The 12,949-nt window shown below is 46.8% G+C and overlaps 1 protein-coding gene across 5 annotated transcripts in view; it reads right to left on the bottom strand.

Annotated features, from left to right (window-relative positions):
- Positions 1-5,446: 5,446 nt before the first annotated feature.
- The window catches only part of SGMS1 (sphingomyelin synthase 1), a 91,453-nt gene continuing 83,950 nt past the window's right edge, over positions 5,447-12,949 (bottom strand). For all 5 annotated transcript variants that reach the window (XM_080348146.1, XM_080348147.1, XM_080348150.1 and 2 more), the window contains 3 exons: positions 10,609-10,762; positions 9,697-9,863; positions 5,447-7,149 (listed from right to left, as the gene is read on the bottom strand). In XM_080348146.1, coding sequence (XP_080204272.1) covers positions 6,970-7,149; positions 9,697-9,863; positions 10,609-10,762 — 501 coding nt within the window. In that variant the 3' untranslated portion in view covers positions 5,447-6,969. The remainder of the gene's footprint in view (positions 7,150-9,696; positions 9,864-10,608; positions 10,763-12,949) is intronic.

Here is a 12,949-nt window from a genome sequence, read left to right as displayed (position 1 = left end):
GGTGGACAAATTGCCACTCCTGCAGCTGCCTCCAGTCACTTCAGAAACTTCTAGATCTTCTGGTTAAGCCAAACCTGCCACCCCTGAGCTGGGACAGCTTGTCCCGTTGGGTTCCACAAGAGCTTGGCTGTGGACGTGCCTCCTGCCAGCTCTCAGGAGCTCCTGAGCTTGGGCTTGGGCGACACAAGGAAGCACAGCTAAAGCTGGCTTTAAATACACCGCTTAAGCTCGGGAAGGTACAGGTGCAACCAAAAACCTCAATGGGGAAGCAAGAGGAAGACAACGATAAAGCCAAAGGGACTGACAACCAGAAGAGCGGCACAACAAAAACCTGCTGCAGTCCCAGCGCTGAGATACCCCATGTTCCTCCAGCACTGAGATACCCCATGTTCCTCCAGCACTGAGATACCCCACGTTCCTCCAGCACCGAGATACCCCACGTTCCTCCAGCACTGAGATACCCCACGTTCCTCCAGCACCGAGATACCCCACGTTCCTCCAGCACTGAGATACCCCACGTTCCTCCAGCACTGAGATACCCCACGTTCCTCCAGCACTGAGATACCCCACGTTCCTCCAGCACCGAGATACTCCACGTTCCTCCAGCACTGAGATACTCCACGTTCCTCCAGCACTGAGATACCCCACGTTCCTCCAGCACCGAGATACCCCATGTTCCTCCAGCACTGAGATACCCCACGTTCCTCCAGCACTGAGATACCCCATGTTCCTCCAGCACTGAGATACCCCACGTTCCTCCAGCACCCGTCCTTGCCCACGTGAAGATGTTTTCCAGGACACACTGACACCTCCGCAGGACACGGTGTTTGGGTACTAGCAGCATATTGGGAGACAGACCATTGTGTTGTGGAAATGCCCTGCGCCCATGGCGCAGCCGAGAGCTGCTCCTGGGAGCTCAATCAGACCCATCTGTGGTGGGTAACGGTGACTTTCCTGCTGGAAAACGCGTCTGGCAGCACACATGGGAGGTTTAGGAAGGGCAGGGTGGACAGAGAAAGGGGCTTTTGCAAAGGTAGCGAAACTGGAACCACTGTGGTTTCTGAACTCAGAAGGCGGTACCACTGAGTGACACCCGAACCGAAGGAACACCCACCAAACAGCATCGAAACGTTGTCCTGGGATGTGGTACGAGCAAGGACCCTCCTGCTCTGCCGGACAACCAAGCCCTGGCCATTTTTTGCTGCTAATACTCAATTGATGTTCAGACATGGGAACACTCAAAAATTCCCCAGATCATGTGTTTTAAATCTATCCAAACATGAAATGCAAACGCCTTAAAGCTTCCCCACACATGGAAAAGATTTTGCCATCGATCATTTGAAGCAGCAGCAAAAGGTCAAACAGGTTTTCCCTGTCTCGTAAGAAATACCGCCGCTTCCAAACCTGAAGTGTCCTCCCTTGCTGGCCCTCCAGCCCGGCTGAGGTTTCCCATGAGCTGAAATCCAGAACAACGTTGTGAAGAGGTTGCGTGACACAGCACGGGCCGATTGTCCCTTCTGTGGGATGAAAAGCGTGTAGAGATGTGGAAAAGCACCACTTCTCAGTTTCCCCAAACAGCAGCACAAACCGAACAACAAGGCCGCTGGAGCAAGGGTCAAAATCTCCGCCAAAATGGTAATTGTGGGCTTAACAATGACAACAAAAACCTTGTGGCGAGATGAAATGGGGAGGAACGTTCTGATCACTCTGTCAAAAGGCCGGCAATGCGCGGAAGCACATGGAAGGGCTAAAAGTAATAAACCGGAGTATCTCTCGCTGCTGGAAGGTGCTGAGCTGCATCTGTGCAAAGGAATAGATAACGTCCTGAGCTCCTTTCCCTTTAAGCCTACAAAATATTAAGGGGAAAATGAAGAGAAACCACCTTGGAGGGAGAGCCGAGGCTCCCGAAGCAAAACTGCGCTGCCAGGCAGCAAACACAGACCCCTGTTCCGCGCTCAGACTCGCCGCTCAGACCCATCCTGCCGGACCTGTTGCACCTGCAAGGAGCTGAGATGAACCAAAATGAACCCAAAGCAAATGCTTGCTCAAATAACTCGTCTGGCAGCGCCTCCTTCCCCCAGGGGAAAGGAAGATCGGCGGTTATGATAGTGCCGTGCTGTGACTGATGTGTGCCGCGGCCGCAGGCAGCCAGCGCTGAAGCCCGAGCAGAAGCGTTTATTGAGTTAGGCAGTAGGTTGGCCAAAAGTCACCCAGAGCATCATAAACAGGTCCAAAGGACAGACAGACAGACAGACCCTTTGGCTCTGCGGCTGCTTTGCAAAGCCCGGGGAGGGAGATGCATTGAAGCGTTACATGGGCAAAAACAGGGTTGGATAAATCACCTTGACCCTTCAGGGGGTGGAGGTACCTGCGGGAAAGCTCTTGCAGCAAGTTGTCCCCGTGGTGTCAAAGGGATGGGACCAACCCCAAAGCGACGGGATCTCATGGCCCTACCTGGAGGATCGTCCCCATCATCAGAGAGGGGTAACCGAGGGAGACATCCTTGTTTAGACAGAGAGCAAAACGAGGTGTGAGATTTCCAAGTCTAAGCTGGCAGCACCATCAGGAGACGTCAGAAGAAACCCTATGGGTGCTGGTTTTGGCTCCAGCCCACCTTCTCCTGCCCAAAGCAATTCCCTCAAGTTAATCCATTCCCCTTCTCCCCCTTCACTGACCTACAACAAGATCACAAGCCGGCTGGACGCATTGGGAAACATTTGTTGGAAAACAGACTCTTTGGTGACGACATCATCTTCATTTGCACCCAAAACAGCATTTATCAAAGTCAACCCTGGGCCCAGGACAGATGTTTTGATCACACAGCTGGTGGCAGCCCCAGAGGCGCGGGACTTACCTGGGGTACGGAGAGCACAGGGAAAGCAGCGGGGAAGCATCGCTCCATGGAATTGCCAAGCAGCACGAGCAAAGCAGAAGCGCTCTGGTAGAAGAACAGGAAAACCTTCTTATCCTCTGGGCCCGGAGACTGAAAAACAGCAACGCAGAATCAGGCAGATCCTTCCCAAACTGGCTTTTTCTGGGCAAAAACATATCACACAGCAACAGGTTCAGAAGACTCCTAAAGCATCTGGACAATAATTGGTACAGATACTAAGGGAACCGACCTTCTGAGCTTTGGTTCTCACCAACAGAGAGGGTCTCACGGGTGAAGTGGTAATTGGCGGCTGCCTTGGCCACAGTGACCACAAAGCAGTCAGGTTCAAAATCTTTGCTAATAGGAAGAAAACTGCCAGCAAGAACCCAGCGCTGGGTGTGGGTAGAGCAGACTTGAGGCTGCTCACAGATCTACTTAGTAAGGGTCCCCAGGAAGAAGATTTTGAAGTCAGTGTTGGCCGTTTTTTAAGTACCACCCACTAGAAGCGCAGAAGCCGTCGGTTCCAAAATGCCCAAGATGTAGTGGAAAGCCAGCCTGGTTGAGCAGGGAAGAGGAGACTGGGGGGAGAGCTCATGGCAGCTGCAGCTTCATCACAAGGACAGTGCCCAACAATGGAACCTGAGGGAATGGCAGAAGATGTGCTGGGGAGGGTCAGTTGGACATTAGGATAAGGTTCTTCCCCCAGAGGTGCTGGACACTGAACAGGCTCCCCAGGGAGGTGTCACAGCCCCAAGCCTGACAGTGTTCAAGAAGAGACAGGACAACATCCTCAGACACACGGGGTGACCTGCGGGGTGTCCTGGGCAGGGACAGGAGTTGGACTCCATGATCCTGTGGGTCCCTTCCAACCCAGGACATTCTGAGATTCTCCATGCCAGAAAAGGCAACCACCTGCATTTCAGCCACCACTGAAAACCATCTGCAGTGAATTTGGAGGAAACCCGCTCCCAAACCTTGCTAGAGATCATAGAATTGTTTTGCTTGGAAGAGACCCTCAAGATCACCGCCTCCAACTGTTAACGTGCTTATTAAACGAGGCTGCAGAGCAGACATGCAGAGGGTGTTGAGCCCGAATCCCGGTACCCACTGGCCAAGCCTACAGCAGATAACCAGCAGCAGAAATGACATTAAGAGGATGCACCAGCGCTGCAAAATACGTGTTTTCTACAGGGAAGCTGCATCTTCCTGCCCGGTTACTGTGGCGGGTGGGTGACCCCCCTCAGCCAAACCAGGCTCCTTTCCCACCGTGCCCAATTTGACTGAGACTCAACCGCTTCATTCTATCAACACGACAGCCGGGGTGAGCTGCTGTGAGCTCTCCCGGCTCCATCAGTGAGCTGCGTGGCCATGGTTTTACTACCCACAGGTCAGTGGATGAACCCAGCTTAAGTTTAATATCAATCAATTAGCTTAAGCAAATGCACACTGAATATAAGGTTGTGTGATTTTTAATACACTCCCTGCTTCGCGTTACTTGGTGAGTTGGATTTGCTGAAACCTTAAGCTGTAAAGTCCTGCTCATATTTACCAAAAGCAACTACAAACTACACTGAACACTTGCAAAATGAGGTCCAGTTCGCTGGGAAGAGCAGAGCAGACACCCACAGGAGAACGAGGCAGCACAAGCACAGGGCTGCTATTCATATGATTTAACAACAATGTTGTCTCCCACCTCCTCCCTCGGTACCGTCGCCCAGACCGTGCAGCGCCCAGAGCAGAATGACAGCGCTGAGCCCCGTGTCCCCGTGTCCCTATGTCCCCTCCTCGAGCCAACACGCTCCGTCAAAGCGCAGTTCCGCTGCAAAATAAACACCACGTCCAGCAAGATCCATGCAGTAAGTCAGACACTACAATGCAGGATTCAGCAGATTCCATTTAATGTCATGTGCATATATCCATACATTTACTTATGTCAATGGTTTTGATGTGCGTGATGCCAGGTCTTGAAAAATCTACTCGTTCATTTACGTCTGGGAGCGTGAATTCTCTCAAGCCGTCGGAACAAAGAGACTTTGGCCAATTGCAACGATAATATTGTGAATTGAAGGTAAAGCACGCAGAGCTCAGCCCCAAAATTCACAGAGACGCTGTGACAAAGGGTTTTGTTGAGAAGTGTGGGGCACGGGGAAACTGGTAAGAAATGGGTTCAGCGGGTTGAGCGCCCCAAGTAGAACACTAGAAATAACACCCCATTTTCCTTCAAGGAAAAATTGGGGCAGGGCGGAGAAGTAGATAAACCATGTCAAAATAATAGTAATAATAATAATAATAATACTAATAAAGAAAAGCCACTTCCACCAGCACGTACTCACAGGAATGTCCCCTTTTTCCGGCCCCAGGGGTGGGATGTTTTGGCGCCGCGTCCCAGCGGATTTTGGGGTAGATTTTTCAAGGCCTGGGGTGGCTCCCAGGAGGCTCCTCCCCGGTCCCGGTCCCGCGCCCGCCCGCCCCGCAGCCATTGCATAGCATTTGTTTATAGATAAGGCACCGATTTGCCCAACGCAAACAGCAATTCCAAATCAATGCAGTTTCCATACAGTCCAGATTGGATGGCCGACAGTGCAATAACACATCAAATTAAAGGCAAGGTTTGGAAGAATAAACCCAGCTTTAAATTTCAACTGAATATTAAGAAGATAAAGGAAACTACATTTTTCAAAAGCCTTTTTATTTTCCTTCACCATTGTTGTTTTACAATACAAATATCACCTTGTGAATACACAAAAACCCTACAGAAGATAACTCTGCTTCACGTAAAATACAGAATGGATATATATATATTTATATATATATTTTCTCTTCTTCATTCTTTAAAAAAAACTCTTTTGCTCTGCACATTGGCAAGTTTAGGATAGAATACTTCCCCAAACATACAGTATGTATGGTAGGAGTGAAACTTAGAATTCCATGCAGTTTCTGCACAAATATCTTAAAGAAATAGATTCTCTTTGTTGTTTCTCAACACCATTTCAATACGGGATGGAGAAACCATTCGCAGTTCACTCAGTGATCATTTGTAAAATTCTTAAAAAACAGGAATTCATGGCTGTTTTTCTGTTTAAAATACCAAGTAGACAATAAAGTGATACCTTTAGGTGGACCTGCCCACAATGTGTGAGCAAGATCTTCTTATAGACTTTCCCCCTACACATGGCGATTTCAACATTATAAGCAAATTTCCAGTTTAATTTAGCTATAAATGCAAAAATTAGTCACTATACAGTATATATAATTCTGCTTTCATGGAATACTTTATTTTAAATAAAAACATTTAAGACTGCCTACTGACCATACAATCAAGACAAGAAAGGCACTAGAAACATAGACAAATCTCTCTCTCCCAAGAAGCATCTTCTTTAAACTCTCTATTCTCTGACATGTAAAAATCTTTTTAAATTTAATTTTTCATACACATCTTGAAAAATAAAGTTAGGAAATACTTAGAAAATCACTTTACAACTCTTTTTTTTGTTTGTTTTTTTTTTGCACTTTTTGACACAGTCACCGCAGACTCTACAAAATCAAGATTACCAAACCTTCCTGTGTCTATCACCTTATACGTAGCGCCGTGCAACAGGTAGAAAGATTTCTCCATTGTACCCAAGGCAGGTATTTAAGAAACCTTCATATAGTCATTTGCTAGAAAATGGCTTACAGCCCAATCTTTGGGGCAAGAGATATGAAAAGTATGTTTTCCCAAGAAAATAATATGCTTTATTCCCAGACGTGACTGGAAAGACCAGAACTCATGATATAAAAGCTTTCATTTATGCCGTCGCATCATATACAAAGGAACACGGTGATGGGTAAATGTAAATCCCAAATCTATTGACAAGAAATGCATAACAGTGCATGATAAGTTAATTTGTGTTGTTTTCTTTATTGTTGTCCAACGCAGATCCTTTGGAGAGAAAAAAAGATCACAGTGCTTACCAGGTAACTGAATTAAGTCAAGGGAACTGTTAAAAGAAAGGGTTAGGGAGCAGTTGATTTATGTTTTTTATGGCATCTTCTCGTAGGGAGTTCGTAGCACTTGGGACGGGTCGTTTCCCCCCGTTCTGTGCGGCGCCTCGGTGTTACGTGTCATTCACCAGGCGGCTGTACTTGACGTGCCGGCCGCGCTGCAGCGCCGGCCAGGGGAAGGGCCAGTGGTACGAGCGAGGTACAATCCCTTGCACATTCTTTTCAAAGTACTGGAAGGGCTTGTACCACCAGACCCTTGCGAGGAGGTTCGTTTGGGAAGCTTCTTTTAGCACCTGCACAAAGATAATCAGAAAAAAAATAAAGAGAATTAGAAAAGAGCGCGTCACCCGCACGGATGCATCGCGTGTCGCTTGCTACGGTGTGTCCTGCTGTCCTGGTTTTGTTAAAAACAAGTTGCTCTTGTAGTGAATGTGTCTGTGAGCTAAAGCTTCAGATCAGCTGCATTTGCCTGGAGAACCAGATCCATGTTTTGGTGAACACAGCAATGGAATGCGAGGTTATTGATAAGCATGGATGGACATCTCGCCAGAGGGGCAACGAGAAACAGGTGACCAAGAAACTGACCAACGGAGCATAACATCCCATTCATGTGAATACTGCATATAAAAGTGGGAGAGCATGAGGATCTCAGCCCTTCTTTTCCCTTCTTATGGCCGACATTAGGAGAGGACCTTGCAAGTCGTCCCTGTGAACTGAGGCCAGTGACAGACTGAATCCAGCTCCGGTTGGCTGCAGAGTCCAGTCCAGGACTTCGGGTGCCGGCTCTGCAGTCGCTGGGACTTTCAGGATTGGTTTTGTAGATTTTGTATTATTTTCTCTATTCTTATTAGTAGCATTAGTAAAACATTGTTAATGTTCCCAGCTCTCTTCTCTCTGTCCTTCTTTCCATCCCGATCGCCTGCCCTGAGTGGGGAGTGGGGAGGGTGGGTTAACAATACACCTGCCAGGGTTTTATTGTCACCTCGCAATCAAACCTCGACACTTCCAAAAATGTCTGGATATCTAGAAACATCCCCCAAACATCCGCATGGACAAAGCTCACGAGGAGCCAAGCGACTTCTCCCCAGTGAGGTCTGCCCTCATTTCCAAGGCCTCAGCTGTTCTGTGGTCCCATAGGAAAAGAATGAACGGCCAAAGAATTTTGGAAATGAAAAAAGCCACCCCAACGCACAGCTGTGTCCACGAGCATCTCTGGAATTACATATAGATCAAGAAGGCCAGCATGCCTCCACTCGTCCGGAAGGGGATAACAAACACTGCCCTGCCTTCCAAATGTCCCCAAACTGTCCCCACCCAGCCTTCGGCTTCTCCCAACCATGACCAAGCCAGAGGGACAAACCCAAGCGCCCTGCTGTGCGTCCACAGCGGTGGCGCAGGGAAGAACTGCGCTGCGTGTTGGGCTGGTACGAGCACAGGGATCCTGTGCTAAGCTTGCTTTCCATGTCATAAACTCTCTTGTAAAATAAACTCCCTTTAGCCCCAAGGGGCTTTTGCTCAGACACAAGGCACAGCCCCTCTGCATAGAGCATCACCAATGTGCACACAAATGCGTAAGGATCCAGAGATGGATATTTCCCAACGTCTCAGCGACTTTGGGAAGAAATATTGAGCCACCTTCTGAGTCACATAGAATCATTTGGGTTGGAAGAGACCTCAAGATCATCAAGTCCAACCATAACCCAACCCTGGCACTACCCCATGTCCCTGAGAACCTCATCTCCACAGCCATCTCTGTGTATTACTTCAAGCAGCATCAAAACCACTGGAATAAAATGACATGAAGACCTCGATATGATCTAAAACTAGGTACCGTCACAATGTTAACTCATTTCCTATCACCATACTAGGTCTTCCTTAAACATAATTAACTGGAATAATCTGCAACAGATAAGCAAAATATCTTCCACCACATTGTACAGGAAATTTCTGGCCACAAAACCACGCTGTTCCAGACCTAAAGAAGTTATCCTATCGCAAGTTTCTCTTAACTTTCTAGGTCTTTCCCATGGAGAACAGACTTGTGCATTTCCTCTTGCATTCCTCAGCAGTGTCAGCTCGGCTCTTATTGCTCGAATTCACTGATAGGAAAGTAAGAAGGAGAATGACATGAAACCTCATTTACACTTCTTCATTTGACCTTTGCATCACCACTGCTCTTGGGTTGAGTATGACGAACCAGGCTTTGCTATCTCCCACCAAGTGCTGGGTCTCCTAAGCAGCTCCTTGTTCTCAGCATTTCCCTCGTCACCCCATTTTTCATGCCTTTCCAGGCACAGACCTTAGAACAGGAACAGCTCCACTCTCCTCCAAAAGGAAAACATTTCCCTTGGTCAGGAGAACTTACCACCACTTGGAGACGCTTTGAAAACGTGGTTCACCTTTAGCAAGGCCTCACACTATTGCTCAAGAGACCTTTCACCTAATCAAAGGGCACAAGCCACAGAATACAAGGAAAACTCAGCTGACTTCAACATAAAACAACCCCACCACATCTAAACGGTTTGCTCTGCTATCACAGAACCGGCCAATTAGCTCAAACTCAGAAGGACTTAAAAAAATGAGGTTATGCAGCGGGGGCAGAGTGGCTGGCCTGCCTGTAGGTGTTTTTTTGTGGTCAAGACACAAGATGAACCCAACCAATGGTGCCTCTTCTTTCCCACAAACCCAATGGGATGGGAGGGATTGAGGGATACTCCAGAAGACGCGGACAAGCCCGCTTCTACTCCTGCAGAAAGGCTGATGGCAACACGCCGACACTCGCCCACCGCCACACTACGGCAAGCAGAGCAACGCGGACCCCGAGAGCAGGAGAAACTCACTTGCTGGTTGGCCATCGTGTGATACCACCAGAAAAGTCTTGTAGTGATGTAGTAAGCCACCACCACATCCACAGTGTAGTGGTCGTGAGCAAGGAGGATGCAGAACATCCCGACCATGCTGAACGCCCAGCAAAGCCAGTGATACCACCAGAGTCGCCGTGGGGAGTCTGGAAAGAAGCACAAACAGGGGTCACTTCAGAGCACAAAGTTATCAGCGTGCAGGAGTATCGCTGTAATTAGCAGAGGACTTGGATTGCAATGCTGGTAGTGCAATGCCTGCATTGGCGTTAAAAGCAGGAACGCTGAGATCACAAAATAAGTATCGTTCTCTTAGGGCATAACTTCAAATTGTACTCAGGGGCAAGCAGATACTTGGAAAACAGAAAGGCTATGAAAACCCTGAGAAACAAGCCCAATACATAATGATATAATACACTCTGGTCAGTAAAATTAACTGATTCGCATTTCAACATTCATTATATTAATAATAATATATGACTATTCTAATAATAGCAATACATTATTATTGTAATAATTCTAATACACCCATTCCTCCCGTCTTTCATAAAAGATAAATGCCCAGTTCTTGCAAAAAAAAGCAAAGTTGCATTTAGTGTTGCATTTAGTGTTGCATTTAGTTGCATTTACCTACACATAGATAAAATACCATCCATCAGGCAGGGAGCAATGAAGGTTTCTATTACATTTTAAACATTTTTTTCAAAATAAAATGCTTAATTCATGCATCAACATGTTTTATTTTGTCTCCAAAGCTTTCTTTTTAAGCAAGCCCTATGTTCTGTTTTATTTACCCGAAAAAGCGTGCATTATTACTGTAATTGAATTAACCGATCAGCGCAACGATCCTTCTTCAATTGGCAAGGAATTCTGCGTGCACAGCAACGAACTTACACTCTTTGATAAATAAGTATGTAAGTGTTAAGATGACGGTGTGGCCGCTGTACAGATAGTCGCCGCACATGTGGTGGGATCCCGTGATGGACAATCCTCCGCCAGCAAGCAGCTTCATTATCCTTCGCAGATGAGATTCCCAGTCTCCAAAAAGCTGGTGGAAGAGTCAAAACACAAAAGGTCGGTAAAAGATCAGCACTAACCTCTCAGAGTTTAACGCAATGGTGTTCGTCAGCAACTTCGCCTTTCGGTTATTTTTAATTGGTGTGATACACGAGATCAATCAGTAAATCCACAGCCTTTCCGCATGCTAGCAGTACATTTCTATTTGAAAAATATGTTAAAAATGGAAATGAGACATGAGTTTGTTTCTTACTAATGCTTTGTATCTGTTATAGTCATATGCAACTTCATCCATCCATTCATTTGAAATATTCCATGTATGAAGTATCCTGGAAATTATTACAGTTTCCCTATATATACACAGTATCCCAAAGGACTACTCTTTCTTCCTGCGCTCACAATATAGCTTGAAAAGGCAAATGCGTGTAAAAGATGCTTTACAACGTGTCACTTACAGCTGCACTGAAAAACAAGGCATTTTGCAGTATAATATCAAAGCAAAAAATTGATCTCAAAGTGGTTGAGCTGCTGTCAGTGGCTACACTCAGATATATTTACAGTAAAAGAGTGAACAAAAATTGTTCTTTATCATTTATAAATACTTGTTGCTGCTAAAACGTAAAGGTGTAGTCTTCTTCCCAGGTCTTGTTGGCAGCTTTTGCTAATCACAGAATGGACGGGGTTGGAAAAGAGCTCAGAGATCATCAAGTCCAAGCCTTGGTCCAACCCCAGCCCATTGACTAGATCATGGCACTAAGTGCCGTGTCCAAGCTCAGCTTAAAAACCTCCAGGGCCGGTGAGTCCAGCACCTCCCTGGGCAGCCATTCCAATGCCTGACCACTCTCTCTGCACAGAATTGCTTTCTCATCTCCAGCCTCAATTTCCCCTGGCAGAGTTGAAGCCCATGGCCCCTTGTCCTATTGCTGATGCCTGGGAGAAGTGCCCAATCCCCATGCTTGTGGCTGTGTGGGAAAATGATTCTTAGTGGGAATCTTCATGCAGAGCTAATGGGTTCAGATCTCTTATAATTCATTATATTATATTCTTGCACTGGGATATGCAATGGGCACATGTTTGTGTATATGTACCTAAACACACCTGAACCTCACGTGCATACAGTGAGGTTCAGAACAGCGACTCTCGGAAAAGCTACAACTTGTGCAATACGGTCTCAAAAACCCAGTGTCACCAATGAAAAGGAATTAAAAATATTGCCAGCTCGAGCTAAAATGTTGTCATGTTCTCTAAACATCTGTTTTGCCTTCTGTTCAAGAGGCAACACACTCTAAAATAAACCCAGCTTAATGTCATTGGTCTTGTTGAGAAGAGCACAGGCCCTGAGGATGATAATCCAACAGAAAACGGGATGAGCCACCTGGGGGTTTTTCCTCCGTCCCATCTCCAGCCCATGATGTTGGTGCAGAGGATATTTCTGATTCAAAAAAGCCGGATTGAAGCAAACCTGAGTCCTTCTGATGATTACACCTCCTCCCGGGTGACCAAAGGGCAGTCAGCACTGTCCCAAGACTTGGGTTTTGCTGCTCCCAGCTCTAAAACAAGCCCAAAACCTGAATAAACCCACCAAGAAAATATATGTCATGGGACAAGCACAACGAGGACGTGCTGAGCGTCCCCAGGACATGACGCAGGAGCCATCAGAGCTCAAAGGAGCAGGACGAAGGGATCAATGCACACGACTACACGTGTGCTACACTCTCACCTCGTTTTATAACGTTTAAAAACCAATTAACAGCCAGAAGGAAACACAAATCTCCCTAGCTGGCCACTACAGGCATGTTTTTCTTTTATTTTAAAGCTTGGTCTTGCTTTAAGAAGTGGAAATTATTAATTTCTGGCAGATTTAAAGAGGGTCTTTGCAGCAATTAAACATCCCCTGTCAATAGTTTCTTACAAAACATTAAAATGCTCCCCAAAGCAACTCAAGAAGGAGTCGAGAGGTATTCTTTTCCCAGCAGTATATTCACAGTGTTCAGGAAAGCCCAGCTCATCCTTAGTCTTATCAGGGCACCAGAAGAGCACAACATAGGCTTGGCTTTACTTGAGCAATAAGACGGACTTGCCAAGGCTGTAAATTGCCCCAGACGGCAGACTGACTCACTCCAGCCCATTAATATCTGTGTTCTTTGTTAATTTTATAATGGCTGACAGACCAAATACAACGGTGACTCCTCTTGCTTCTCTTTACAAAAGACCTCGG

Source organism: Nesoenas mayeri (assembly GCF_963082525.1).
Source record: "Nesoenas mayeri genome assembly, chromosome: 7".
NCBI classification, from domain to species: Eukaryota; Metazoa; Chordata; class Aves; order Columbiformes; family Columbidae; genus Nesoenas; species Nesoenas mayeri.
This window is presented reverse-complemented; position numbering and strand designations above follow the sequence as displayed.